This window comes from Thunnus albacares, chromosome 14 (assembly GCF_914725855.1).
Source record: "Thunnus albacares chromosome 14, fThuAlb1.1, whole genome shotgun sequence".
Taxonomy (NCBI): domain Eukaryota; kingdom Metazoa; phylum Chordata; class Actinopteri; order Scombriformes; family Scombridae; genus Thunnus; species Thunnus albacares.
In genome coordinates, this window is record NC_058119.1 from 19,739,618 (window position 1) to 19,766,523 (window position 26,906).

At 40.3% G+C, this 26,906-nt stretch overlaps 4 protein-coding genes across 7 annotated transcripts; 2 read left to right on the forward strand and 2 right to left on the reverse strand.

Moving 5' to 3' along the window:
- Nucleotides 1-90: 90 nt before the first annotated feature.
- si:ch211-248a14.8 lies at nt 91-5,918 on the forward strand. The gene is made up of 4 exons (XM_044372686.1): nt 91-304; nt 1,300-1,501; nt 3,463-3,763; nt 3,849-5,918. The coding sequence occupies exons 1-4, from the start codon at nt 273-275 to the stop codon at nt 4,253-4,255; spliced, it is 942 nt and encodes a 313-aa protein (XP_044228621.1). The 5' UTR covers nt 91-272; the 3' UTR covers nt 4,256-5,918.
- Nucleotides 5,727-13,413, reverse strand: ecd (ecdysoneless homolog (Drosophila)). Of its 3 annotated transcripts, XM_044372679.1 has the most exons (15): nt 13,107-13,413; nt 12,736-12,954; nt 12,494-12,611; nt 12,285-12,372; nt 11,364-11,542; nt 10,094-10,286; nt 9,756-9,884; nt 9,492-9,617; nt 9,288-9,373; nt 9,095-9,201; nt 7,663-7,921; nt 7,244-7,311; nt 6,936-7,138; nt 6,550-6,812; nt 5,727-6,017 (listed from the first exon to the last, which is right to left on the reverse strand). In XM_044372679.1, exons 2-14 carry the CDS (start codon nt 12,938-12,940, stop codon nt 6,576-6,578), a joined length of 1,998 nt encoding a protein of 665 aa, XP_044228614.1. In that variant the 5' UTR covers nt 12,941-12,954; nt 13,107-13,413; the 3' UTR covers nt 5,727-6,017; nt 6,550-6,575. The 3 variants fall into 3 exon arrangements, with proteins under 3 accessions (XP_044228614.1, XP_044228615.1, XP_044228613.1); XM_044372680.1 differs by having other exon boundaries at nt 5,727-6,812; nt 9,095-9,198; nt 13,107-13,412; XM_044372678.1 differs by having other exon boundaries at nt 5,727-6,812; nt 13,107-13,412.
- A 172-nt stretch (nt 13,414-13,585) lies between these two features.
- Nucleotides 13,586-23,185, forward strand: fam149b1 (family with sequence similarity 149 member B1). Of its 2 annotated transcripts, XM_044373225.1 has the most exons (17): nt 13,586-13,717; nt 13,831-14,052; nt 14,604-14,720; nt 15,243-15,387; nt 16,179-16,327; nt 16,470-16,613; nt 17,361-17,522; nt 17,652-17,833; nt 17,936-18,078; nt 18,782-18,850; nt 19,374-19,486; nt 19,774-19,998; nt 20,926-21,049; nt 21,276-21,401; nt 21,600-21,681; nt 21,823-21,960; nt 22,114-23,185. In XM_044373225.1, the coding sequence occupies exons 2-17, from the start codon at nt 14,006-14,008 to the stop codon at nt 22,197-22,199; spliced, it is 2,052 nt and encodes a 683-aa protein (XP_044229160.1). In that variant the 5' UTR covers nt 13,586-13,717; nt 13,831-14,005; the 3' UTR covers nt 22,200-23,185. The 2 variants fall into 2 exon arrangements, with proteins under 2 accessions (XP_044229160.1, XP_044229161.1); XM_044373226.1 differs by lacking the exon at nt 18,782-18,850 and having other exon boundaries at nt 13,587-14,052.
- On the reverse strand, nt 23,167-26,203 carry dnajc9 (DnaJ (Hsp40) homolog, subfamily C, member 9). The gene is made up of 5 exons (XM_044373227.1): nt 25,906-26,203; nt 24,454-24,594; nt 23,853-24,107; nt 23,639-23,725; nt 23,167-23,553 (listed from the first exon to the last, which is right to left on the reverse strand). The coding sequence occupies exons 1-5, from the start codon at nt 26,077-26,079 to the stop codon at nt 23,443-23,445; spliced, it is 768 nt and encodes a 255-aa protein (XP_044229162.1). The 5' UTR covers nt 26,080-26,203; the 3' UTR covers nt 23,167-23,442.
- Between the last annotated feature and the right edge of the window lie 703 nt (nt 26,204-26,906).

Consider the following 26,906-nt stretch of genomic DNA (forward strand, 5'->3'; position numbering starts at 1 on the left):
CATCCTGGACTGCTTCTTTAATTATGGGAAGACAAACACACAAAGACCAAAGTCCATCTGGACACAGTGAGAAAACAAATGAGGTGCAGCACAGAGAGCAGGTTAACACACAGAGGCACATTCAGCAGGATGGTACGGAGAGACGTGTTTGTTGAAACAAGGTGATTTATTAATATCATTAATGCCTGCTATTGATATTAAAAGGTGTGAACTGGCATTGACAGACACTTGGAGAAGTTCTTGAGAGAATTGTTGCACAATGAAGTTTGAAGATGAAATATGACTTTATGAGGAATTCCAGGTGGTGAGTAAAGTTTATTTTTCTTTCTTGCTTTTTCATGATTTTCTTTGCTTTTGTCTCCTTTTATATGTTAAATGAAACAGCAAGCAGCCGTTACGCTAGTATAAATGGCTTTTCCATATTAAGTGAGTCTACAATGCAATTTTTAAATATTTGTCCTTTTGCTGGTTATTTTTGTGTAATTTCTAAAAACAATGTCTAACCTAAGTTTAAAAGAAGTAAATAAGATGGTCATTTATACCAAACTTACCATTATCATACCAGGTAAATATCTGTATTATTCTGTTATTTACATGAGACTATTTCAGTATTTTATTTAGATAATGGCTTTAAAATAATATGAAACACAGACTCATAATTAACAAGGTTTAGTTGGCCAAAACAGACTCCTCAATTTATAAAACAGACTAAAAAAAAGAAATATTAATAGTTTATATATATTAGTAGTTTAATAACATTAACAAATTGGAATATTTGCAACCAAATGAGAACAAGAAAACAGAGTCTTTCTTGCTGTTAACTAGGGTGTAATTTAATAGCGCTGGAATTAATGTTAAAGTTGTTTTATATATCACCTGTAAGTAGCATTTAGCATATCAGTATCAGCCGAGGATGTTTTGACAGCTCATGTTTAACCCTGGGATGTCCTTATGCTGTTCTTTACTGTGTGAATTTCTCTTCACACCTAAACCTCTAAACCTGCATAGATACAGTATAAACTGCTGTTCGATTTATTGCAGCAAACATGTGAACCTGTCATTCCTGAAGGCTATTTTCAAGAGGTTATCTTTCAGCCAGTTAGTGAGCACTGTAAAAGATAAAGCTTGGCAAAAATAGTTAACACTGGTTAAAGGACAAGCTGGTTTTGACTTTTTTTTAATTTTAATACATATTATGGAACTAGATTCAAGGCTGTGTAAATGCACAAACCGAGAAATGTCATTGCTATTGTGCGATTCATGAATGCATGACTCTCCTCTCCTGTATGTGAGTTACAGTTCAGGGAGGCAGAGGAAGGGGTGCTGTACCTCAGCTGTGAAGAGTCTGTCCTCTAATCATGCACTGAAGCCCCTTCTTCCCATCCTCTGTTTGGTGGTCGTGGTGATTTATGGTCTGGCTGACAAACTCCGAAACTTCGTGGCCAGCATCTTCATCCCTCAGTACCACTACCCGTATGTAGTGGCTCTCTGCTTTGCCCAGGTTGGTGCCTTTTTTCCTGGCTTGTTTTTATAGTCTTTGAACAAAATGAATCCATCAAATACAATTCTTTGCTTGCAACCAGCACCTGTGCATTTTACTAACTGTGGAGAGTATGTGAAAAGAGTGACAACATTGCACACAACTGAGGATGGCTGTTTTGTGTACACAGAGTAATGTGTGTCCTGATAGTGGGGTATTTACTTTAGCTGCAATTACATGCACCTTTACAGTATCTCTGCCAACACATAGGCTAGTATGGTGATACTACCATGTTCCATTAATCATTGGTGCAGTTAACATCATACCTGTACAATGAAGCGTACAGGTGCAGGCTACTGTAACTCTGTTACTATGCAGTGTGTATGTGCTGGACAGGGCATGTGGTAGTGTGGGCGGTGGTGGTGGAGAGGGTAAGAAGGTGTTCTGTGTTGATGAACACTTGTGCAGGATAGATGTTTAACCAAATGGCTGGCCGAAGGACTGACATGTAAATGTGACCCCATCTAAAGGCTGAAGTTAGCTAATGAGTGGGCCTCATGGGTGACAGACTGACCTTGAGTGTTTCCATCTACTTATTGTGGGTGTAATATAAATGCAGGGAAAATATAGGCTTTAACAAACCAACATGATTTCTGACATAGTTTTGACATTGAACTGTGATAAACAAACATTGAAGTGCTGCTTTCACTGAATAAACCAACACAAACCTGTGATTTCTGTAGAGGAGACTGTGAACGGGGCTGGAATACTGAATGACATTTGTCCATTTATCCATGTGGCATATTGCTCCTAATTGGTATATTCAACTTCATATCCACACATCATACATCCTTGTTCTTCACCTATGTGTTTATTTCTGGTCATAAAACATGCATGTGTCAGATGAATAGGACATAAATGTAGCATTTTAACTATGACAAATCATGCATCATCTTCTGGAAGTAGCAATTTTCCTGTTTATTATATTAGAAAAGAGCTGCATAGAAGAGCATATTTGCCTACTGCTTCACAAGATGGTTAAACTTTAATATAATAACATAAAATAAACTACAACTAAGAGTACAATGAAATAGATTTGGGTTTCAACCAACAGTTATTTTCATTATTTTTTATGATTTAAAGATCCCCTCCAGACATGTTTTAAGATATATTAAGATATATTGTGTCTGATATGGGTTTTCCACAAAAAAAATGTTTAAATTTATTAAAAATTGTAATTTATTAAAAAGTCTTCAATTTACATCTACTCTTTCCTCCTCATTAAAAATTTTACCAACAAAACCTGCAGTAAAAGAGAGACTGGAACCTGCAAATATTTGTCATTTTTGGTCAATAAATTACATAAATAAAAACTGATTGATTATCAAAATTGTTGCAGATTAATGTAATTTGACTAATCACTGTAAATAACTAACCATCAAATGGACCAAGAGATACGGATATTGCAGTTTCCACCAGTGACTGACATAGTTTGTTCATTGAGCTCCTGTTAATCATCAGATCAGTGTCCTCACCTCAGTTGGTTGGTGAGATCACCAGTATGACCAAAATACTTGAACTTTGAGCCTTTAGTGCTTAGTTGTACAATTACACACATAGTAATAGTATTTCTTTATATTGACTAGTATTGGGAGTATTCAGATCTTTAGGTTAAAACAGCAAAACCCCTATGTAAAATCAATCAGTCCATTACAAGTAAAAAATCTGCATTTTAAAGTTTATTTAAGTAAAAATACAGAAATATGTTCTTGAATATCAAATGTACTTATTATGCAGAATGCCATATGATCATGATCAGATTTTTCATCAGTAACAGTAGCTGTGAGATAAATGTAGTGGGGTAAAAAGTACAATATTTACAGTATTTAGATAAACATAGTGCAAGTGCAGGTACCACAAAATTTGAGTCATTGTATTTACTTTCCACCACTGAATTGTCAATATTATCTGATCTTTTTCAGGTTCTGGTTTCTCTGTTATTCTTAAATCTCCTCCATGTCCTGGATCTGGTGCCTCTGAAGCAGTACTCCAGGTCTCTTGGTGAGCGGTTGCTGGTTCCTGCTATCTGTAACAGCGTCCATGCTGTGCTGGCCATGTGGGCCAAGGCCAGCAGCTCATATGCCGGCCTCATCCCCCTCACCATGCCTCTGCTGCCCCTGTTAACTGTGGGTTTGAGTTTCGCCCTGAAGCTGGCATCGCCACCGTCTATCCACATCTCTGTTCTGTTTTCCATCCTGAGTGGGTCATCTATTGTCATCACAGGTAAACCTTTAGATGTTATTGGGAAGTTTTTAAGTTGGTGTTTTTCAACTCAGATCAAATCAACCCTTCTTCTTGTTTCTCTCAGCCTCCCAGGGTGTGTTTGGTGTTGAGTCCCTGGAGTACATGTATGCACCTCTGGCTTTAATCCTCCACAGTCTTTCTCTGACTTGGCTGGCTAAAGTGGCTGAAGCTGAGCGCCAACACTCCCCTGATGCCCAGGCCTCCATTTTTGACATCTACTACACCCAGCTGGTCAACCAGAGCTGGGTGCTAGGCCTTCTGTGGCTGCTGCACCCGGACAATCCCTGGCAGGTGTTGAGTAAGGGCAGCTGGCACAGCCTGCTCTTCCATGGTTACCTGCACGCCATTCTCCTGCTGGGGATGGTCCTGAACTTCATGGTCGGTATATCCGCTCTGTGTGTCTCACCGCTTGCTGCTGCGCTGCTCCACTCAGCAAAAGAGCTGGTGCAGCCGTTTACCCAGCTTCTGTAGTTTCACTCTAAAGGACAAATATATATTCTTGACTGTTTTGTACGGTACCAACAAAGACATATGCACATAGTAATTTAATCCAAATCACTGATCAGTGTTATTTTATTCTGTGGAGAATAACAAGTTACATCACTTCTTTTCTTTCCTTCACAGTCACATGACCTGTACCACTCAGGCACTTTGTCTCTTTATACACAATTTAAATCATTAGCTTGTTATTAATTTGCAATATGTTATCACAGTTACAGTGACCAACATACATTAATTATTACTTCATGTAATGGCTTGTTGTTTCTTTCCTAACATTATGTATTTTATCTGAGCCGATCATATTCGTATTGTATTATATGTAAAACCATAGAGTTGGACTCAATAATCTCAACACAGACTATTTTTTATCTTTTCATTTCATTAACCAGTACTCAGTTGATAGGTCTAATTATTAAAAGGTCATTTGGTTCTAATACACATGCAGACTGTTAGATTACTCACATAGTTTTTGCATTATATATTTATTGTAAATACTAACATGTACAGCACATATCTCTAATATATATGTCTTTTTCTGCAGTATTGTCGCTAGTGTTTAGTGCAAGTGTTTATAAAACTGATTTCTGTTGAAAAATACATGCAAAAATGTCAGAAGAGTTTAGTGAAGCAATAGAGCACCAGCATCTGTGCAGGACAGGAAGCAGTGTGACAAAAAACACCTGATGACCAAACCAAGCGAACACCCTGTTCTTGTTAGTCAAAGTACATTAGGTACCTTTTTAAAACAATGATAGACAGAGCGTGGCCTTAAAGGGAGAGTAGCAGTTTCACAAACAAGTACAGATCAGCAGCATGCGTCAAACATTACCAGTTTTCTTTTAGAGCTGGGGGTCATATCGTAGTAACAAAGTATATTTTTTCTATGGTTATATTTATGGAAAATCTGCATAGTAGAAAAATTTTCTGATAAACAATGAAACTAAGTATATTGATAGTAGACACAGGCTTTTGGACCTTCCTGTAAACATGATGTCATTTACTAAACAAAAGATTTAAACTCCCATCTTTCACTGCATGAGATTTCAACCAGATTACAAGGGATAACCATGAGGAGAAAGTTGTTTATATAGTGGACACAGACTGTTGAACCTACTTTATTACTGTACATGTTTACTTTGCAGTGTTTAAAATATTTAAACTCAGATCCATTACTGAATGAATTTTTGACTCAAGTTTTGTAGAAGTTACCCTTGAATGAACCTGACAGCTAACGTTTGTCAGATGAGAAAGGAAATACTTCATTGATGTTCACACACGTTTCTCTACTGAAGCTGCTGTATTGAAATTTACTGTAAGTTATCATAAGCTAAACTCCTGTATGTCTTAATATAAGAATATGCTATTATTATTATTATGCTTTCTCAAAGTGTGAAGAAGTATTAAAAATAGTTAATAAACTGATTTGAGACTGAAACAAGACTTTATTTCCAAAAATATTTATTTTGTTTCCAAGAAACCCATGTAAGTGCTGTCAAATCATCTGTTATCAGTACACACAGTCACACATTACACAAAACAGCATTTATTAAAAACCTACTGTAAACCTGATCAAAACTGCACAATCCTTCACTGTCAGTTTACCATGATTTCAAATAAACATGGAGTTGGTGGAGTGAGACCCCTTTTTCTGTGTTCGGTATTCAGTGCACAATTCTTCCCTCATCCTGCCTTGGACTTTAAAGGATACTTTGCTTCCTCCAAAGTGTTTCTACTGTAATGAAACAAGACTGTCAGGGGAGTGCTGGTTTCCACATGGAAGATAAATGCATTTCTATTCACACAACCATAAATATGTACCCATCATAGATCATTGATGGAGACATACAGTATATTTTTTATATTTGTACAAAAATTTGCACAATAATGCAGACAGAAAACTATCCACTGGAAATAAATCTTGTAAAATCCTGTATACAATTTTATCTTGAGCACATGTTTGAGCTCCTTCTCCTTTTTGTACTTGTGTACATATAATATTAACTGTAAACTGCAAAAAATGCAGGTTTTAAAACATTCAAAATGTTTTTTTGCAAACTAGTTTTACGGTGCACACAGTGAGAAAGACTGAATGTACAAAACCATGTTTGTTTACAATGAAAACTGCACAGGATGCATTCAACATCCATTAGTGCTTTGGCATCGGAAGTCAATGTAATCAAAGTATTCTGCTGACTTCTCTTCAACTGTCCTTTCTGGGTTTCACTACCAACATTCATACAGAAGAGAAGTTTGCCAAATATCACCTCATTCATTAGCTCCTTCTTGTCCTTTATGAGGGATCAGAGTTGGGTGGGAGGTGTATGCCCAGACTCTGCAGCAAGTTGGAGGCCGGTCCGGCCAGCCCGGCCTGACAGCTGAGGGACTCCAGCAGGTTGGTGACGAGGTTGAGATCCACGTCAAGAGGCTGAATCTCCTCCTCTGTCTCTTCCACCGCTCCCTCTTTCGGGAGTCCGTCTGTGGCAGAGGGTTGGAGGGACCCAGTGTCCAAACCTGCCTTGTTGTTGTTCTGCAGAAAGAACAAATTAAGTAAAATTGTTTCATAAGTAAGTTCAGTGCATATGTTTTTAGAGTAATAACACACTGAGGTTAAGCAGAGAGAGAAAAGGTATAAGTACAATCATCATCTTACTGTCAGATTGAAGCTTTGTCCAATATTAGTGCTCAGGAGCTCCTGATCCATTTGGTCCATATATTTTCTGAGACTGTCCAAAGTCTCTGTCCCGTTTATCTCTGCAGGACCAGAGGACCCCTCTTCTTTTTCATCATCATCATCATCGTCGTCGTCGTCGTCGTCATCAAGATCATCTGAATCAAGTTCTTCTTCTTTGCTTCCTGAAAACAATTAAATGACAGAAAGATTCAGTAAATTGATGAAAATGACGCAAATTCTGAAATAGTCATTTTGATCATTCTACATATTTCCAAAAGTCTACATACCTAGCAGTCGGTCCAGTGCATTGGCCATGGAGTTTGGGTCAAAGCTAAAAGGCTGAGTTGAATTCGTCCTGGAATACAGAAAAAAAAAAAGAAGAAGTGAAATATGAACTGAAACCGCTGATGGGACCACGCACATTTCATTTTCTAAGCTAAAAGGCTAGAGAGGATAATAGCATTAGCATTTGCAGCACATGAGAAGAGAAAATGTATGCACTTTATCCACTTGCATATTGAAATATAATTTATTCTGAGCAATGTTGAGCAAGAGATCTGGATCATATTTGCTATACACCAGTGTATGTGGGTGTGTTTTTTCAGCTAAAAACCCTATTAAAGTTATCCTAGATTACTTTATTCACTGACCCAAATATGCTTTTGATGACCTTTGCTACATATTGTTAACATCAATGGGGTCTCACCAGGGCAGTTCAGCACCCTCATGTGACGACATGGCGTTGAGGAAGTTCTTCATCCCCTGACTGACTGCTACCAGGCTGTAACTGGCCTCCTCTTCCTCCTTGTCGTCCTCTGTCTCCTTTCTCCTCTCCTCTGCCACCCCGACGTGCTGTGAGTGTTTGGTGAAACTGGCGTTTTGGCTGCCAACATCAGCTCTCCCCCCACTTCTCTCCTGCAACATACGCTCCAAATCCTGAGCTGTGATATCCAGCCAGCTGTCACCTAGAGATAGACACAAAGAAAAAACTAATTACAGGAAATGACTGAAAGAGAGAAGGATATAGAATGGAGGGAGAATGGAGGATGCATACCAAAAATGACAGAAAGTGAAAGAAATTGGCAGGGAGCAGAGACTCCCAGGTAGCAGAGACAAACAAAAGGCAGGTTTTACTATCTATCAAGGTCATGAAAACCTTGCAATACTTACTTTATAGTGAGCATATAACAGTAAAACACAAATCTCCACAGGCTGACTTTTGAAAGATCAAAACTCTTCTTTGCACAGGAAATACTAACAACGTAGACACAAACATTTATACTGCTGGAGTGGTTCTGACATTTTGGCTGCTTTCACATTGCAAGCCTTAGTGCTCAATTTGTATTTATTGCTCAGATCAGATTTTTTTGTGGTCATGGTCCTTAACTAACCCGTATGTGCATAAAAAACCAATAACAAAGATGTCAAACATGGAGGCCACTGAAGTCAGCGTTTACGGTTTCAGTTATAAATTGATGTGCAGTGGAAGCCATCGAATTTGTGAGCAGATGATAATGAGGACGAGCATGAGGAGAAAGAGAGACAAGTTTTTAATAATGGCTTTTTGTGGAGCAATGGCTGCTATTTCTGTACGGAGAGGTGTGTGGATGCGGAGTCGGAGCCAGGAGTGGTGGGATCGTGAGGTGATCAGATTTTTTCCAAAATTTCAGGATGTTAAGGACTCTCGTAGAAAGACACTCAGTTCTGGCGAGTGACATAAAAAAAAAATCACATGAATTTGAATATGACTGTTCAGACTGAGGTCATATTGCAACCCCCCCCCCCAAAAAAACAGACCTGTATCTGATTTAGGATCACATATGAAAGCAGCCCAAATCAAAACTGAGATCAGATTCCATGTGAGTTGTGCTGTTCACATCATTATTAAAAAAACAAAACAGATCTGAGACACGTATGAGCAAAAAAGTCAGATTTGGGCCACTTTTTCCTGCAGTCTGAATGTAGCCTTTGTTGCTTCATTTCTGTGGTCAAGACGGATCACTATTCAATCAAATTATAACTGAGGCAAATTGAAGTTGACGACATCTGACATGTTCTTTTTAAAATGCTTTTCAGGCCTATAAATGATGACTGTTTTACAGGTAAAAGGTTTTAGATTTAGGTTCACTTTTACTCACTGTCCTCTTGGGGGAGCTGTGACTCTTGTTTCTTCAGGTCCTCCAAGTTCAGGGGAACGCAGCTGTGTAGCAGCTGGAGAACCTCCTCACCCGCGGACATATCACTGCTGACACACACAATATCTATATTCAGACAAACACTCACAGTGTTATTAGTTACACACACACACACACACACACACACAGTTCTCACCCGGATTTAGAGGCAACAGACTGTTTAAAGAAGTTTTCTGCTGATTTTGTCAGGTCTCTGTAACGTGCCGAACCTTCCAGTTGTCCCTGCATTTGAAAACAATAAAATTTTAAACTTTTACATTCTACTGATGAAAAATGGCTACAATATAGTATCTTTAATAATGTGTGCTTTTGACCTCATCATTCAAAAAGTGTGACTAACCCGAAAGTAGCCGTTCCTTTTCAGACTGTCCATGAAGCCTTTCCACTGAGGGTTACAACTGACTGGAGCATCAGGCTCTGAAGATGGCAGTCTGCACTTAGAGCACAGGATCTCAAAGCCATGAGCCTGAGAAGGGCACACACACAGATAGGGATGGAAATATAATCAAATACAACACCTAAAACGCCAACCATCCTACAAAATGCTCAACAGAAGCACAAATTTATTCATCAAAATGATGAGGAAACACAGTTGTTGGCTCACCAGCTTCATGCCAAGCTCATGGGCTTTATACTGGGGGTGAGAGCGAGGAGGCAAAGTGAAGCCGCTCCTCCGGTCTGGCGTGAACTGTTGCTGTTGCAGCTGGGCATACAGGCACCGGGTGAATGTCACCTGGAAGATCATACAGCAGTACGAAGTTATGGAGGTCTAATGATTCTAAACATTTCAGAAAATCTGAAACATAACAATGAAATCACACAGTACCAGTTTGTAAAACAACATCAAGCCAATATTTTGAAATAAGATTATTTCCTTTAAAAGAGGCCAACTTCTTCTCTTCCCCTATAACATAACTGTCATGAATCTTTAAGTGTGTGTACCGAGGTTAAGACTCTCGCATCAGGGGGAAAGGTCTTGAAGCTTCGACACGCCTGGAGATCCACTGGATCCCGCAGGTAAAAAGCTGAAACAGCAGGGGCGACCAGGTCTGGTCGTTGTGCCAACACCATGGCGATGCCAGCAGGTATGAAGCAGTGGGCACGATGCAGGCCAGTTCTGATCTTCTCTGGGTACCTAAAAGGAAAGTAGAGATGGTTAAATATGACTTTCCTGTTTCGTATTGACACTACAGTACTGAATATCTTTTTTCCCTCTTAAATATCTCCAAAGTTGCTAATGAGCAATTCATGTGCTTCTGCATGGATCTAACAAGTCTGTGATGTAGAAGCTTCGTATGCCGATTCAACAGCTTGAAACACTCACAGTGCACCATTTTTCACTTTGCCATACACAGGCAAGCTTAAGTAGGGACTGTTATAACATGATGTGTTGCAAGTTGTGTTTATGCCGGGTTGCCGTGTCCCAATTCTGGGGCTGAATCCTCTGAGGTCTGAACTAAATGTCTCATAACGGTCTGACGAGCTCTGTCTCATTTCAATGGCTCCTCAAACTGCAGGAGGGGAAAAACAGCTTTGTTTTGTCTGAATATGAAGGACACAATCTGCTGTATCCTTTACAGCCTTCAGCATCCCATAAATAAATCTGGGACAATTTTATACAGCCTTCAGGCAATTCTCTTCAACTCATAAAATCTGAAAATATCACATGACTGCATTGTTTTTACCAGGTGCTTCTGGTCAGGTAGTGATCCATCACCGGTAAATATATCACCTGTAACAGACCATCGTAAAGCTACATGGTGGAAATAATAAAAGTTATATGGATGTATTCACCATTAACATAGTAAACTATTTGCCAGTTGTCCATCGTGTGTTGACATAAATGTCACAACTTAACTCAGTGAGGATGAAACTTGCCAGTTTACCATTTGTATTTAAACTTTGTAACCCGTTGAACAGCAATGTACTGGAGATAAACTGTGAAATGCTTCAGTTTACAAGTTGACAAGAGCCACCTGAACACACTAATAATTGTGGTCTCTGTGAGGCTAGACTGTCTCATTTGGGCAGACATACAGGTTCAGCCTGGCCTTCATGTCCTCTGAAGGACACGTCTATGTGAGCTGTGGTCTCCTGAGGATCAAGCCCCTGAATTTTTGTGGTCATACAACATATACATGATGGGTTTTTTTTGAGTGTTTAGGCTCAGAGCGATTGCCATGAAAAGCAGACATTTATTGTGTCTTCTCACCCCTCTAGTCGCCTCCTCAGAGCTGAACAAATCTTGGAGCTTGCCCGACAGGCCTCTTGGTGGGTGGAGAGCAGCGCTACAGCCTGTGCCACACTGGGTACCACATCCCTTGAGACCCCTACTGGACTGGAATTGGAGGGGCAGGGCAGGATGTGCAACTCTCCCCTACAGAGGAACACCTGACAAGAAAAGGAGAATAAGTGGAGCAATGAAGGCTTGTACTTAAATATTGACAATAACAAGATGAAGATTTTGTGGGGGTTTTTGTGATAACTTCATATTACTGGTAACCATGGTTTCCATCACATGCCATAGGTTTTTACATGGAATTTCTACATTGGTTCATGCCACTAAGGTATGAACATCAACTTGCAGAGACTTGAAACTACAGTATAAGCAATCCATCAGAGAACATTTAGCCAGTTTACACACACTGACATCTAAGATTTGAGTTGACAAATGAAAGGCTTTGTTCTACTCAGCCAAACCCAGAAGACAAAAGTAAGCATAGGTGTTGTGGAAGGTATTAAGTGACGCTGGTTGTTTCTTGTAGTGAAAATGTGACTTTTTGAAAGCCAATTAAACACATCAATGAGAAACATTTTAGAAAACTGTCACTGATCTCAAATGCATTACCAGATGAAAAGTAATGTAAATTTGATTAAAAAATAATGTAAAAAAAAAAAAGGTTCAAATGTTATGATGGATGTCATGAAAATGTTCTAGTTGTGCAGAGTTGATTTTCATTCCATATTGAAATGAACTGGAAACAGGTAGCTAACATTTATGGTATGCTTTGGTAAAAAAGGTCTGCAGAAAAGTGAAGCATACATGATTTGTATTTAAAGGGCAAAGACATGCAAAAACCACCGGTATCACTCTTGAAACAGTTAAATCTGCCATCTCATCTGAACCTCTCACCCTGTTCTCACTGGTGTCTGGATTCAGCCACTTGGGAAGATAATCAGCTGCTTCAATCAGAAGAAATTCCCCATCGTTGTCCTCAACTCTGCACACACAAATGTGAAAATGCACAACTGAAAAACCACTGAGACTGATCCATGTTTAGACACTGAAGTAGGACAATTGAATCTTCAAAAACTATGAACTCAGAGCACATTTTTCCTCACCTGGCTGCAAGCTCTGGGAAGTCCTCTGTGATTTGCTTTAAGAGGTAAACAATAAACCACTCGTCCTCCACATTGTCCCCAAACTGGGTGCTGCCTCCAATGTGAGCAGGAACATCTCCTGACAATTAAAAGAAGATACATTAATCCTAAGTCTTATAACAACACCAACAAAAGCCTACCTATACTAATATTTACATTAACTAATCTCAGTGTGTAATCTCAATGTGTTGACAAGACTATACCTTTCTCAGGATGGTACTTGAGGTTGAATGGCTGATTCTGCCAGATGTATTGCATCAGCAGCGGGGCAACCTTGGCCAAAATCTCCTCTACGAGATGTGAGAAATGTTCCTCAGTTTGTTGTGATGTTGAACCGTCCGGCTGGATCAAGAAGAGCTGATACTGGACCACGTCCTCCTGAACCACTCTCCTCTGCAGGGCGTCCATTGTTGCAGCAAGACCTAATAAACAAACAAACAGGACTAAATGATGGTCTGCGTTTGTATTGTCTCCAGGTTCAATTTGACAGTAAGAATAAAGTATTAAAGTGAAGCTAACAATTTATTATCGTCGATATCTAGGAAAATCTCATAATTATGTCAGTCAACCTTACCTGGTCTTGTTATTAAAATGTGAGGCGTTATGTCGATACAAAATTAAGAGCTTACAATGCGAGAAAAAAATGAAACTTTTCTTAATTAAATGTACGTTGCTATCACGCCATTTGTCGCTGTTTAGGTCCGACAGTGACTTCTGCTCGACTGCCCCACTCGTGTTACAACTAATAGTTCCTACTTTGTATATTAGGTCAACCAAATTTCACTTTTCGTTGGCTGAAAAATTGCCGAAATTAGTCTAAATTCAGTAAGTTAGCTAGAAGTAAAGCTACTGAATTTCATTCACATCAAACAACTTATTCCAAGTAACGTTACAGTCCTCGCCACAGTCCACCAATGACAAGCGGATACATTTTAGAGACGCAATCACGTTGTCGCAATGGAGGCTGGGAGTAGTAGTCAAACAGCCTATAATGTAACGGCTCTTCTGTGGTAATGCGAAATCTATTTCCCGTGAGGCCATGCGGAGACGAGGCTGCGTAACCATGACAGCCGTGTTATTGTTGTTGGTGGTGAAAATCCTCTGAAGTGGCTACGCTAACGTTACACACTGAGTTATTTTAAGATATTAACCGGATCAGTGGGCGGCTTCTCGACGACACAAGATGTCAGTTGACTGTAGCAAGGTTATAATAGCAGGAGATGTGTTTTGAGGAAATATACAGTGCTGTTTGTGCCTTCTTGATACTGTATCTGTCCGTCCATGTAACCCATTTTTAGCTGCTGAAACAAGGTTAGCATCTGTAGCCAAAAGACTGTCCGGTAATCTTGTACACCGGGTGCTTTTCTGACGATCGGAGGAAATGTCAGACTCCTGTTTAAACTGCGAGTTCAGGACGTGGATGCAAGAATGAGAGACGAAGGCTTGAGTCTATAAAAACGGAGACAAAGGAGGATGATTTCACGATACAACAGAAGACCTGTATCACATAAACTAGAGATGTGAGTAGCACTGAGCACTCATAACTATGTTTTCCCAGCTCTCAAGGAGTGAATTTTGTGTTTCTATACTGTGAGAAAGTGAGATGAGTGGTAGACTTGTCCATCACGAATGAGTGTAAAATTATATTTCTAATGATTATCTGTCACACAATTGCTTCGAGGAAACAATCTCCTTATTTTCATGATGTCATGCTTAAAGGGTTGGCAAAAAGGTGAAGTGTACATGATGTATTTAAAGGGTTAAGACATGCAAATCTACCGTTATAGTCCTTTAACAGACGTGTCAACAAGAATTATAATAATGATAAACAATATACAACATCATCATTGTACCTTTTATATCATTTGGACATCTCACTGCTGTCTGAATTCAACCACTTGGGGAGATAATCTGCTGTTGTCATTAGAAGAAACTCTGCATCTTATTTGCATGATGTCGTATCATGTTCCTATGACTGTGGGGCCGCTGATGTTTTCTTCAGAATGTGACTGCACGCTCACTTTTTAATTAGTTTTTTCTTTTAATTAACTCAATCTGTTTTTTTGTGCAGTCGCGGGTTGTCTCGAAGTAGCCTGGACCACCACCCTCTCCCAGAAGAAGCAGACGATACCCAAACGCCTCATCGCTACCTCCATGACCTGCAGGAAGCTGTCTCCATTCACAACAGGTAACTGGGTTGTTCTACAGACAGACAGGCACGGATTGTTCCGCAGAGAGACAAACCTCGGCGATGCTAGAGTAAGGCCAAGATGAAACACGCATACTTTTCTATGCCTGTGTGTTTTGTTATGTTACACCTTCTTGAGTTGACAGCTGATTCTCAAGACTCTTGATATGTGAAACGAGATACCCAGACACAGTGGATTAATTGATATCACATTGCCTCCTTCAGATGTGCAGTTAAAAGAATAAATAATGAGGCAGCCTGTTAGAATATTCAATTACTTTGACATTTGCCCTTTATTTTCCACTTTGAAACCTTGCCTGTGATTATTTTTGCAATGGTCACACCAGTAAGATTTCCTCATAACAGAGGAACGGTCTACATTTTTAAAACAGTCAAGATGTTTGAATGGATTTGATTAAAAAGACAAATAACCAATGGGTAAAACAGAAGACATTGTATAAATGTGGTGAAATTTCTCGAGTTGTACACAAGCCATAAAACTTCCTTGTCCTTTCTATTTAGTTCAGAGACGTCTGCTGCCTCAGGCCACTCTGACTGTCCCACCGTCATCTCAGTAGACTCCAACCAGTCCTGGTCAGGTATCCACAGCTCCACAGGCACTGGCATCTCCACAGAGAGGAGCTCTGTATTCTCCTGGGGCTACGATGTAAGTCTACTCCTGAGAAAATGATCATAACGTGATGTGATGATGCCAGCCTGGTGCTGTCTGACACAAGAGAATCATTCAAGCGTGCACACACACAGGGCATTGTTTTTCCTCTGGCATTTTTCCATCCTTTCTGTTATTCTGTTACAAAGACAAAAAGCCTCCTTGAATAGATTGTCATGCAATTTTAATGTCAGATTTTGGTTTACTGTCATGCATTTTATCTGAACTTTTATGCCTCTTTACAAACATGAATTACCATTTGGCAAACCGGAGGAAAACAACATACAGCCAGTAACTGTATAGAGTGTTAAATGCTTTGTACATGCTACTTCTTTCTTTGTGTATGTGAAGCCTGATTCCACTGGTTTGTTATTATGCTGTACTTTCTAGCCTCAGCTGGTTCTACAAAACTTTTCCAGGACTCAATGATTTATTTAGTTTGCTGTCCTCAAGCTGCTTCCAAGAAAAAAAAAGAAAAACCTCAGTTACACAAAGTAACTCAGTCCTAACTCATCGTGATCTTTTTCTCTTTCTCCTTATTTTGTTATAGCACATGAACAATCCAGTTTGACCACAAATACATACACACATCCCAAGCGGCCACAGGAGCTAGTTATTATGCATGTTGAAGCTTGCTGTGAGATACACAAAGAATGGCGATGTGCCGCCAATAACTGATGAACAGACCGAAAAGCAGCAGCTTTCAATCATAGTGCTGGTGTATGAGAACAGAGGAATAACGAGCCTTCATTCCTGTGTGTCTGTCTCTCGGTTTTTCTGTCCCATAGGAGTTCGACAAGGCAGCGTCACGGCAGGTACAGCAAATGTTTGAGGAGATCGACAAAGAGCTGTATGAGGGGAAAGGCAGCGGGGGAGGGATACTCCAGGGACTGCAGGATGAATGTCAGCAGTGGGCCACACGGTTCCCACATCTTCGGTATGTTATCCACCCCTTCCTACCAACAGCCTGACCTTTTAGAGCTGAGTGAAACAGTGCAGCAGTGGGATCAAAGATTAAAGTTGAATGTGGAGACAAACCTGAAAAAAAACAAAACATTCCATTCTTGCGTGTCACTCAGCATCCTGGGGACTCAGCTGGTCTGTCCCAGTGATGAGGGCTTCCAGTGGTATGCTACCTCAGGGAAGGGCAGCTCGACCAGCAGCCCATCAGCAGGCAAAGAGAGCAGTGTGAAGTCCCAGGAGAAAGACCAGGGCTGCACGGAGTAAGTCTTTACTTCACTGACTCACTGGTTGACTGACTGCTAGAAGGGCACATAAGGTCAAAGTTCACATGTTAGGTAAATTTACCTTAATTTTTTAAAACTAGATCAATAAGAAACATTATTTGACTGTTATGAAACTCAGTTAAGGAAAAAACTAAGCAGAATACATTTCTGTGGTAATGTCAAATCATTCTCAGTTATACTGATTTTAAATACAGAACATGTATAATTCAGTTTATTGGACCTGCATTGCACCTTGGGTCAAGTTTCATGAGAGCTGCTGATATTAGTAAACTGTCTAACAGGAAATAAACCTGGAGCCATTGAATGTTTGCAAGAAAATGTGAATTATAGCTATAGCGCTTCATTAGTTCATGAAATTCACAAGAAATAGCTGGGTGTCCAGATGACTGCTGTTAGAGCATCAATTATAGAGGAAGCCTGGCTGACTGAGGTTTTGTGACCCAGATACTCTGGGCTTGTTAGCCAAAGTCAGTGATGTGGGATATCTGTGATAACTGTTTGGCACTAGGCAGTGCCACTGTCTGGCTAGTTCTACTCAGAAATGAGTTGACATAATGGAACATAAAATACGACAAAACAATATGTGCAAGCATGTTTGTGGCAGGATTTTCTTCCTGTTTTTCACCCTGGGGTAGTCAGCTTGGTTTGAGTTCACATTATAGAAAACATACAGCATGTGTGGACTTGTGTCAGTGACTTGTGTGTCCTTGTCTTGTGGTAAAGGTTGAATGTGCAAGGCAGGAGAGCGGCGCTGATCAAGTCCTCGTCACCAGAGTTGGATGGGCCTCCTGGCACCTCCAGTGGCTCCAGCAGTCATGACAAGCCGAGAATGATTGAAGTAGAAGGTCAGATGGAGGAATACCTGGCTTTTGATAGCAGGGACCTGTGAGTTACTTACTTTTCTCATGCTATGATATTCCTCTTATTCCAGAAACAAAATCTGAACCTCAGCTACTGTCTGTGTGTTGTTCCGTTTGGTTAAAATGATTTGCTATATCTGTCCGTCTTGCACAGGGAAGATGAGTGGGAGCAAGATTGTTCAGAATCAGGTCGGAGGCATCACTGCATGCCCCCTGTCTCGCCATACCGTTGTCGCCGTCAGGCTGTCCTTGACCTGTTGTTCGATGACGTGTGGCGGCAGCTGGTTGGCTGGATGAAAGAGCTGGTCCAACGCCATTGGGAATGCTGCACTTCAAGTAGGGCTAATTTGCATTTATTCAACTTCAATTACATTAACAAATGTCTATTCTTATGTATTGCACAATATTTGGAAGTAATTGTACGCATGTGATCGGCAGATGATGAAAAGATTTCTGGGAATTTGAGCCCCGTGCAGCAAGACTCCCAGAATCCCTTCATGCTGTTCTCCACACTCCCTACCATGCTGCCCAAACTTGGCCAGAGCAGGGTGCCCCCGCTCACAGCTGGCCTACAGTTCCAGGTCAGTGGTCTGAGAGGGAATGAGAGGCAGCAGGGTGCATCTGGGGGAGCAGATTGGGAGCCTCATTTCACTTTCATCGCTGTCAGCACTTCAGTTTCAGCAGCTGTGTCATAATTCATCATTCATTTCAGGAAAATTGTAACATTTCACATAGAGTTTTCTTTTTTCTTTTTCAGTAGTCATTATTGCAATATACCTATGAAAAGAAAAAAATATTAATATAATGATCTAAGTTGGCAAGTAGAGTGTTTTATAAATACAATAGCTGCAGATCAACAAAAAAAGTCACCGTCTTCAGCTGGAATCCATCCTGCTTTTAAACCTTTTTTTAGTAGAAGACGTTTTACGCCTGAGAAGAGTCTTAATTATTTGCTCAGCGTCCATAACTGTGAAGTCTTTGCACACTTAAGAGTCACTCATCTCTGTTCCACAGTCCACACTTGATTGTCACCTGTTTTTCACTCCTGCCTGTTGCTCTTTCAGTCTTTCAATGCTTCCAGTTCATTAACTTGTATCACTGTTTTCTTTCCTTCCCTCTTTACTCTCTGCCCTTCACCTTGCCAATGTGTTTTGTCTATTTTCCTTTTTTCTTTCCTTCTTTCATTAATTTTTCTTTCTGTCTTCATTCCTCCCTTTTCTGTTCTTCCTTCCCTTCCTCTATATCCACTATCTTCCTTTGGTCATGCCTTTTTTCCCCTTAAAGAACACAAAGTCAAGGGGCTCAAAGCACAAGTCCAGACGGAAATCCAAAAAGCAGAAAAGGCCGTCCACTGTATGTAACTCCCTCACTTAGAGCCAAAATGGTGGCGTGTCATGTGCACGCTGTCCGTAGCGGCTCATTATCTTTATCTCTAGAATAAATGTGCTTGTGCCTGTTGATTAACACGAAAGCATCAACACCGTTTTGCTTTTTAATTAACAGCAACTTCTTTTCAACATGAACTACTTTCTTTAGATTCTTCTTTTCTTTCACGAGAATGTCGGAATGCTTTGTTTTACTAGTTATTGATTTTGTTGAATTTTAAGTGTTGTGAATGTTATTTCTGGTCGGTGGTATAGCAGATATGGGGTCCAGCTGATGTCACTGCATGATAAATAACAGTTTCTTTGAGAATATACTGTATTGTAAATACTGTATGAAAATAACTAACCATTAGGCCACTGTCATAAAATAAATCATTTGTATCTAACCTGCCTTTCCTCCAATATATGTCTCCTCTCTTACCTCTCTGTCCTTGACCCTTTAACCTCCCCCCTCCCCGTCTTCCTTCTGTTTATTTCACACCATTCCCCAGGCTGGACGGGTCCCAGTAGGAGCAGCAGCGACCCAGCACAACCTGAACGACCTCATCATGATCCACAGCATCCCCCTACAGCAGAGAAACCTGGGTGTTCTGGATAGAAACCAGTATGGACACATTTTACTCTTCTAACCAATGAGCATTGTGCTAAAAGTAGAGAAATAAGAGCAAAATCACACAAAGATACAACTACCACACGTTTGTACATTCCTAATATGTGATTTTAATCTTTAATGTCTTTTATGTCTTGTAGATCTTGTTTTTACATTCATTTAAAAAAAACATGTTTCTGTCCCTGGTCCTAACACCTTATTTAGCAGAGTAGTTGGCCAGTTGGCAGCAGGTAGAAATGCGTCATTCATCGATTGTGTTCCACCTTCTCGTTCCCGTGCAGGGAGCCAGAAGAGCGGGCGTCCCACAGACCAGGCTCCAGCGTGGTCCCCTCCAGCAAACCTCGCCCTCGCCGAGCCCTGGAGCAGAGCTCTTCATCACTGTCCCGACCGGCTCAGTCAGCTCGACGCAGAAACCCTCCTCCCCGAACCCTCCTGCCACTGGTTCCCGGCCTGAGTCAGTCCAGCGCAGCGGTATCCATGGATGAGGTCATCCGGGGGACGCGTCTGTGAGTTTTGGCATCATGGGAACCCCCAACCCCACCCAAACTCCTATCTTGCTTTTTACTCTCTCATTCTCCACTGCGGTCTCTGAAGTTGTGCAGAAGCAGAGGGAGATTACTTTGAAAGCAGACTCCCTTTTAACTTGTGCCTTATGGCTCTGCGAGAGTAGAATAATGGGGTTGGGAGGTGATAGAAGTTTCATGTGTGAAACCAACTTAATAGATGAACTTGTCATGAACTGCGGGTAAAAAAGTGATGGGGTAAAGCATGTTTTCCCTTCATAGGGTATGTCAGTTCTTCTGCAAAATTCAGTGACTACGGTGTCTTAACATCTAATGGTAGAATCAGTGACCATGTGTTTATGTTCATATCCACTGCACAAAGTCACTGCACCCTACAAAAAAATAGTTCTGCACACAACTGCCCGTAAAACTACAACATGCGTTTTTACACTTTAGTTTTGTATGGATCAAACACACAATATAACGTGTTGTCGTTGGACGGAGCCAGGCTAGCTGTTTCCCCCTGCCTCCAGTTTTTATGCTAAGCTAAGCTAACTGTCTCCTGGCTGTAGCTTCATATTTAATGGACAGATATGAGATTAAGTATCAATCTTCTCATCTAACTCAGCAAGAAAGTGAATAAGTGCATTTCCCAAAATGTCACCCGATTCCTTTAATATCACAGTGCTGTCACTGTGTGGGGAGATAACTCAACCTTTGATAGCGCTGTGGTGAAATAATTTATCACAGCACTAAATAAGAAACATTATCTACAAATCACATCTTTTTTGTATCGCAGCTATATAAAGAAGTAAAATTCTAACTTTGACTTTCATCCTTACACCTAAGTCGTGAATTTTCACAACTCCCACAGTCATTTTTTCAGGGAGCAGTGAATAAATCTATCTATACTTGTGTGTTCTTCCACAGAGCCACGGCCAGCGACCGCCTGACGTCTCCACTGTTGCCTCTCAGCAGGAACACACTCCTTCCCCCCATCAGCACTGGAGACCCAGAGTCGTCCCACTCAGGGCAGCAGTCCAAACCTGCACAGGTATAACACCACCGAAACACAACTACACTGACAATGATAAACTTGTTACAGCACGTGAACAGAAACAGAGATAAATGAAGGCTTTCTAAATAGACAATAGAGCCTAAAAAACAGTTGTACTGTAGCATTTATTAAACACCTTGGTCAGTTTTTCAAATGCAGTAAACCACATGTGATCCACTGCTTAAAACCTTTGTATTTGTCCATTTTTCCCCCATCACACCAGCGTCAGAAAGGCCCGTCTAGCCGTGCCCACAGCGCTATTAATGATGAAGCTGGCAGTTCAATACCAAGGGATCGTCACCACGTACTGGACGTCTTCTCTCGCCCCAACACCACTCACACATACAGGGTAAAGGCTCTCTATCATCTCAGCATACTGCGCACTGTCACAAGTGGAGCGGTAATAATAATATTCTACACAAGAGAAACTATCAAGTTACTTTTTTTAAGCAGTGTTGCTTTTATAATTCCAAGTAAATAGTTGGTGTAGTTCACTTGTATGATCGGTATACATGACAGTATTCTTGACCGCTGGCTTTCTTCTCAGTCGGACACCCCTTACCGCCGCTCCTTCACAGTATTGGACAACATCGGGCAGGGGAGGCCAGGAAGAGCCTCTGTGGGCACAGGTCAGAAATTCAACTTGAATTGTTAATTAAAAAACATTAACATATTCTGCTGGAAAGAGACGCTTGCTTTTCATCTGCCTGTTCTGTTACTTTAATGTTAGTTTACACTGTACGCATCAATTTATTCCTTAATCCCACCAGATTCTCTTGGAATCGGTGTGACCGGCATCAGTCTTGGCATCAGCAGCTCATCTTTCTTGGACTCGTTTTCCCACCACCCCCTGGGCCACTCGCCCATCAAAGACGAAGAGGAGCCAGATCCACAAGCCCCTGTTGCAGGTCAGTAGCTTAAAACAGCTGATGAAACTCTTCCAGGCTTCGTTCTTAGGTGAACGTGAGTGGTTGTAGCTGCTGGCTTTGGTGAGATTTACCTACTAGTGAGATGTTTTAAGTCTATGTTCAGTAACGTTTTATCCTTCCTCTTCCCCATAGCTCCACTGGTGCCTGTTTCGGGGGTTCCACCTCGGTCTTACACGCGGGGAGGCATCTCATCCAGAGCTGGCAGACCTGGCTTGTAGTTCGCCCCGCACCCTTCAGCCATTCATCTTCATACAGCACAATGAAGTGCAACACTCCGCAGCATCTGTGCCCACTTAACAAGTTTTTGTTTTGACAGAGGTAGCAGAATTGTTTCATATTATAGCTGCTTTGCTGAATTTATTTACAAAGTTTTTGTATCAGGCCTATTTTTGTATCTCAGAAATCAGCTTATGCGGCTGCCAAACACAAATAACTGTTGACACGAACTATCCATCTTCATGTACAGTGAGAGGTGTATGTGTGGATATTTGTACTCAGTATGTATGATTTGAATGTGTATATATCTATTTATATGTGAATGTACTGTATATTCTCCTCTGCAGTGTGTTGTACTGGTAAATGACTATGCAGGGAACAACACATCCACCCAGACAGGGACAGAGAGGATAAAAAGCACTTTTTCTCCTCTGATACAACATCAGAGTTTGGTACTGTATCTTTTATAAGGACACAATTTTCAACGGGCCTGTTAAAAAAAAACAACTAAATGGACCCAGAGCTTTTCATTGCATATCGTTGCACACAGAAACAAGAATGAGATGCCACCTTGAAAGTTTTTGCCTTTCTCAGCATTACATCTCAGTTGAAACCATATGAATCAGAAGAGCACTGACAGAAAATCTCTACAGTCCACCTCATTTATAAGATAATGTAGAAATACAAGAGGTAGTTGTAGAAAACGATGTGTTTGTAAATAATTTATTCGTCATGTCTGTACAAGATACTGTATTTGATGTGAATTTTTTGCATTATTACCTGTGCAAAGCCAAATAGGAATGCTTTGTCGGGTAACATCAGGGTAACTGCACAAAGGGTGGTTTTCCCTTCATTTGTTGTTGAAATAATCAGATAGCCATGCTACAAAGGTGACAAAGCTTGAAAATCAAAGTTTTTCTCTCTTCAATGTATTTTCTATTTTATACTAAATAAAAAAATATGTACAGATTACATATATAAATATGAATTTATTTGTGTTCTCTGAAGACTTTAACAACATAAAAGACAGAAATAAAAGATGCATTTACATTTTTAAGAGTGGCACACAAAAAGCTACTACATATTCATACACTGAAGCCACATAAAAGGAACATTTTATGAGCATACAGAACAGAGCAGTTAGACAGCAGCTCATACGTGTACTCGAATGCTCTTACTCAACTTGAAAAGGTGTTTTGATTCATTTACACGTTTTATCTGCTATAACCAGAGCATGCACACTTTTCACTTTTTTCCTCTTTTTGATTTTTGGGATTTTCCACTTGGTTTGGAGTATTTCGCCTCCAGGTCAGACAGGAAACTGTTAAAGTTCTGCTCTCTGGACTTCTGTCTTTGCTGGAAAGTAAGAAAGATATGAAGGTTATTGAGAGAAAACAAAAAACCCCTATCAATTTCATACATGTGGAAATGCATTTTTTACCTGAAGCATCATCACAAGACTGTCATCCTCATCACCGAGCCCCATCTCTTTCTGCATTTCTTCCGCTTCTTGTCGTTCTCTGTCAGCCTGGAAGGTCAAATGCAATCGAGTTAATGAGACTGGAGGAAGTTATAAAATAAGATACTTTCCTGGAAAAAGACATAAAATATAAGCTGTGAGGATTTTATGGCTTTAACATAAACACATTTCTCACCCTCTTCCTGCGAGCCCTCTTCTTTTTGTCAGTCTCCTGAGTGAAAGCAGGGAATTCTTTGACTTCTCCGCTCTTGATGGCAGCCTGGATGATGCTGCAGAGTCTGGGTTCGTCTTCCTGGGAGCAGCACAGGGCCGAGGCCGTGATGGCGTCCATATCTCCTTCATGCTGCACATACAGCTGGATTAAATCCTGCCGCTCCTCGTCAGAGCCCTTGTATTTCTTCTCAAATTCAAGGATGTCCTGCACAGTAATCTAGGACACAGACAGAGAGACAGAGCAGGCTGTCAAGACAAAATGTGTGACGGATGCTGTTAAGGGATGTAAAATTATGGTGATTTTATAATCCTGCAACGAATATGTTGTTTGTATGAATCCACCATTATGTCTGGGTACATGTAGCTTTTTATTTGTAGTACCATAGCTGGTACAATGACACAATAACCTCTACTGTATGTCATTGAACATAAAATTCCTGGTATACAAGTGACTCACTTCAGGGGTCACATCATCACATGTATGACTCACACGAAAAAAACCAAAATGAGTCACGTTTATAAAAAAAAAAGAAGAAAAAAAAAAGCCTGCTGTGCTCCAATACCTTAGGGAAAAGCAGCCTCCAGTAGTCTTCCCAGCAGCGGTCTTCACTCAGGACGTCAGACTCTTCATCCACCACTCCCTGCTCATCATAGACAACCCTCTGCTCTTTATCACTCAGCACTGCATACAGCTTTCCTAACACCTGGAGAAAAAAACCCCAACAAAAATCAGGTGAGACTCAATTTTACACACATCTGCAGCCCTTAAAAAAATGTACTATGAAATACTGTTATATACTTTATATGAGTAATATAAAAATATGATGTGGCGGTACTGATATATTGACATACTGTGGGTTACTATAAGCTTTAAAAAACAACATCTATATTAAGGCTTCAACAAACAACTAATTTTTTAAGATGCTAGAACCAGAGAATTGTAGTATTTTTTCTTTAAAAATTACTCAAACCGAGTGATAGATTATCAAAATAGTTCCCAATTATTTTTTTGTCAATTGACTAATGGATTATTTAGACTAATCATTGCAGCTCTAATTGATATAAGGTTTAGGAGATTTGGTGATATATACAGTCCCATAAAACAATGCAAGTTTGGCAACCATTAGAGATTTTGCCATACGGTACCTTTTAACAATTTCACTAATATCTTTGGTTGTATTTAAGGCTACAACTTACAAAATCTTTCTGAAATGTCAGAAAATAGTGAAAAATACCTATTACAACTTCTGTGGTGATGACTTCAAATGTGTAGTTTTGTCTGATCAATAGTCAAAAATCCAAAGATATGTAGTTTACTATCATGTATGACACAGAAAAGCTTCAAATCCTCACATTTGAGAAACTGCAACCAGCAAATATTTGGTATTTTTGCTCAATAAATGACCAATTATTTGAGTAACAAAACTGTTTCCGATTAACGTAATTTTGTGTCTGATTGACTAACAGTTTAATCGACTGATCGTTGCAGCTCTAGTTGTCTTAGCACGTCATGGGCAATTTTACAATCAGTGAGCAGCTACTGTATTTGTGTCAATATCTGATTAACATCAATGCCATGAGGTATCATAATTTGTCAACTGGATGCACTAAAAACGGACATTTCCTTCTGGTTATTTAATTTACACACAAGCTTCTTAATTGAGTTTCTAGAAAATGTAGTATATCTCTATATATAAACATTACGTATTTAGTAACATGACATTACGTAAAAGAGGATGAAAGATTTATCCATATCGCCCTCCTCTGATCAGTATTACTATTGGTGCTGATCTTTGTTAACTGCAGACTTGACATTTTAGTGATCTTTATTTCTATGTGAGTGAGGAGTTTTTCTCAATGTATACGTGGGAAAACGTTGCTCAAATATATACATTCCTACAAACAGATGCATGACAAAGTCCCAGTTAATGTTAGTGGCATAATTAGTGATTGCAAAAGGGGAAGACAGAGATTACCAACTACTTAGCTAACAACTAACGACAAGAAGGGTTAACCTGAAATTTCTCCGTGGCCAGCGGGTCTTCAGGAGCCCGGTCTGGATGCACTTTGAGGGACACTTTGTAGTAGCTCCTCCGGATCTCTGCCTCTGTTGCCTCCTTGTTGATGCCCAGCACCTCGTACAGGTTTGACGTCTTGAAGAGCTCCTTGCAGCGATCGAGCAAACCCATCCTGACAACTCTCTGCTTTGACTGAGTACGTTTAGACGAGTTTTTGAAGCTGTGTTTCTGTTACTAGCCTCCCCTTTGTTTGCTAAACTAAATTGGCGCGCTAGCTTGTCACGTACTTCCGCATGTACAGCTACGTGATTACGTAGTAAACATACGCGCTCTCTTATTGGTTGCATTCATCCTATTGTCAGACTATTTAATGAGGGCTTTTTATGGCATTTTATTTAAAGGGGACCTATTATGCTAATTTCCAACTCTGTATTTTTATTCTGTGACTCCACTAGAGTAGCTTTGCATGATTTACAGTTTGAAAAATCCTTATTTACCTCATACTGGCCCTTTATGCAGCCCCTCAGTTCAGCCTCTGTCTGAAACATAGACCGTATAAAAATAATGGACGTAACCACCGTGATGGCATCCATTGGTTTGTTGACATCTTGACCGTTGCCATCTTGGATTTTTGGAGCCAGAAGTGATGAGAAGTGACCATATTTGGATGAGAGGGTGGAGCTGACCCTAATGCTAGCTGGTAGCTTGGTTAGCATAGTGCATTTACAGTCTAGAGTTAACTGTGATAATGCTAATGCTAATGCTAATTTTCCCTAGCGAAAAACAGGCGTTAGACCATTAAAACAAAATGTACTTACCTGAAAAATTGAACATCCGACTCCTTAGAGGGTTTTTGAGTAGAACCAAATGCTGAACAAGACTTTTTAGGTGACCAAAATGTTACAATTAACTTTCATGAACTGAAAACACACTGAAATAGTGACACTACGGCTATGGCTACAGCTACGCCTATAGTCTGTGAATCTGGGGTCACACCA

Excerpts from the sequence above, each read along its gene's own strand:
- ecd (XM_044372679.1), bottom strand. The coding sequence starts at position 12,940 with ATGGACGCCCTGCAGAGGAGAGTGGTTCAGGAGGACGTGGTCCAGTAT. Across the intron at positions 12,373-12,493 it reads TTCCCAGAGCTTGCAGCCAG|AGTTGAGGACAACGATGGGG; the intron begins GTGAGGAAAAAT and ends TTGTGTGTGCAG. Across the intron at positions 7,139-7,243 it reads TGCACTGGACCGACTGCTAG|GAAGCAAAGAAGAAGAACTT; the intron begins GTATGTAGACTT and ends AATTGTTTTCAG.
- fam149b1 (XM_044373225.1), top strand. The coding sequence starts at position 14,006 with ATGATTTCACGATACAACAGAAGACCTGTATCACATAAACTAGAGAT. Across the intron at positions 14,053-14,603 it reads GTATCACATAAACTAGAGAT|TCGCGGGTTGTCTCGAAGTA; the intron begins GTGAGTAGCACT and ends TTTTTTGTGCAG. Across the intron at positions 21,682-21,822 it reads AAGAGCCTCTGTGGGCACAG|ATTCTCTTGGAATCGGTGTG; the intron begins GTCAGAAATTCA and ends TAATCCCACCAG.
- si:ch211-248a14.8 (XM_044372686.1), top strand. The coding sequence starts at position 273 with ATGAAATATGACTTTATGAGGAATTCCAGGTG. Across the intron at positions 305-1,299 it reads TTTATGAGGAATTCCAGGTG|TTCAGGGAGGCAGAGGAAGG; the intron begins GTGAGTAAAGTT and ends TGTGAGTTACAG. Across the intron at positions 1,502-3,462 it reads TGGCTCTCTGCTTTGCCCAG|GTTCTGGTTTCTCTGTTATT; the intron begins GTTGGTGCCTTT and ends GATCTTTTTCAG.
- dnajc9 (XM_044373227.1), bottom strand. The coding sequence starts at position 26,079 with ATGGGTTTGCTCGATCGCTGCAAGGAGCTCTTCAAGACGTCAAACCTG. Across the intron at positions 24,108-24,453 it reads GGAGGCTGCTTTTCCCTAAG|ATTACTGTGCAGGACATCCT; the intron begins GTATTGGAGCAC and ends TCTGTGTCCTAG. Across the intron at positions 23,726-23,852 it reads AGAGGGCTCGCAGGAAGAGG|GCTGACAGAGAACGACAAGA; the intron begins GTGAGAAATGTG and ends TTGACCTTCCAG.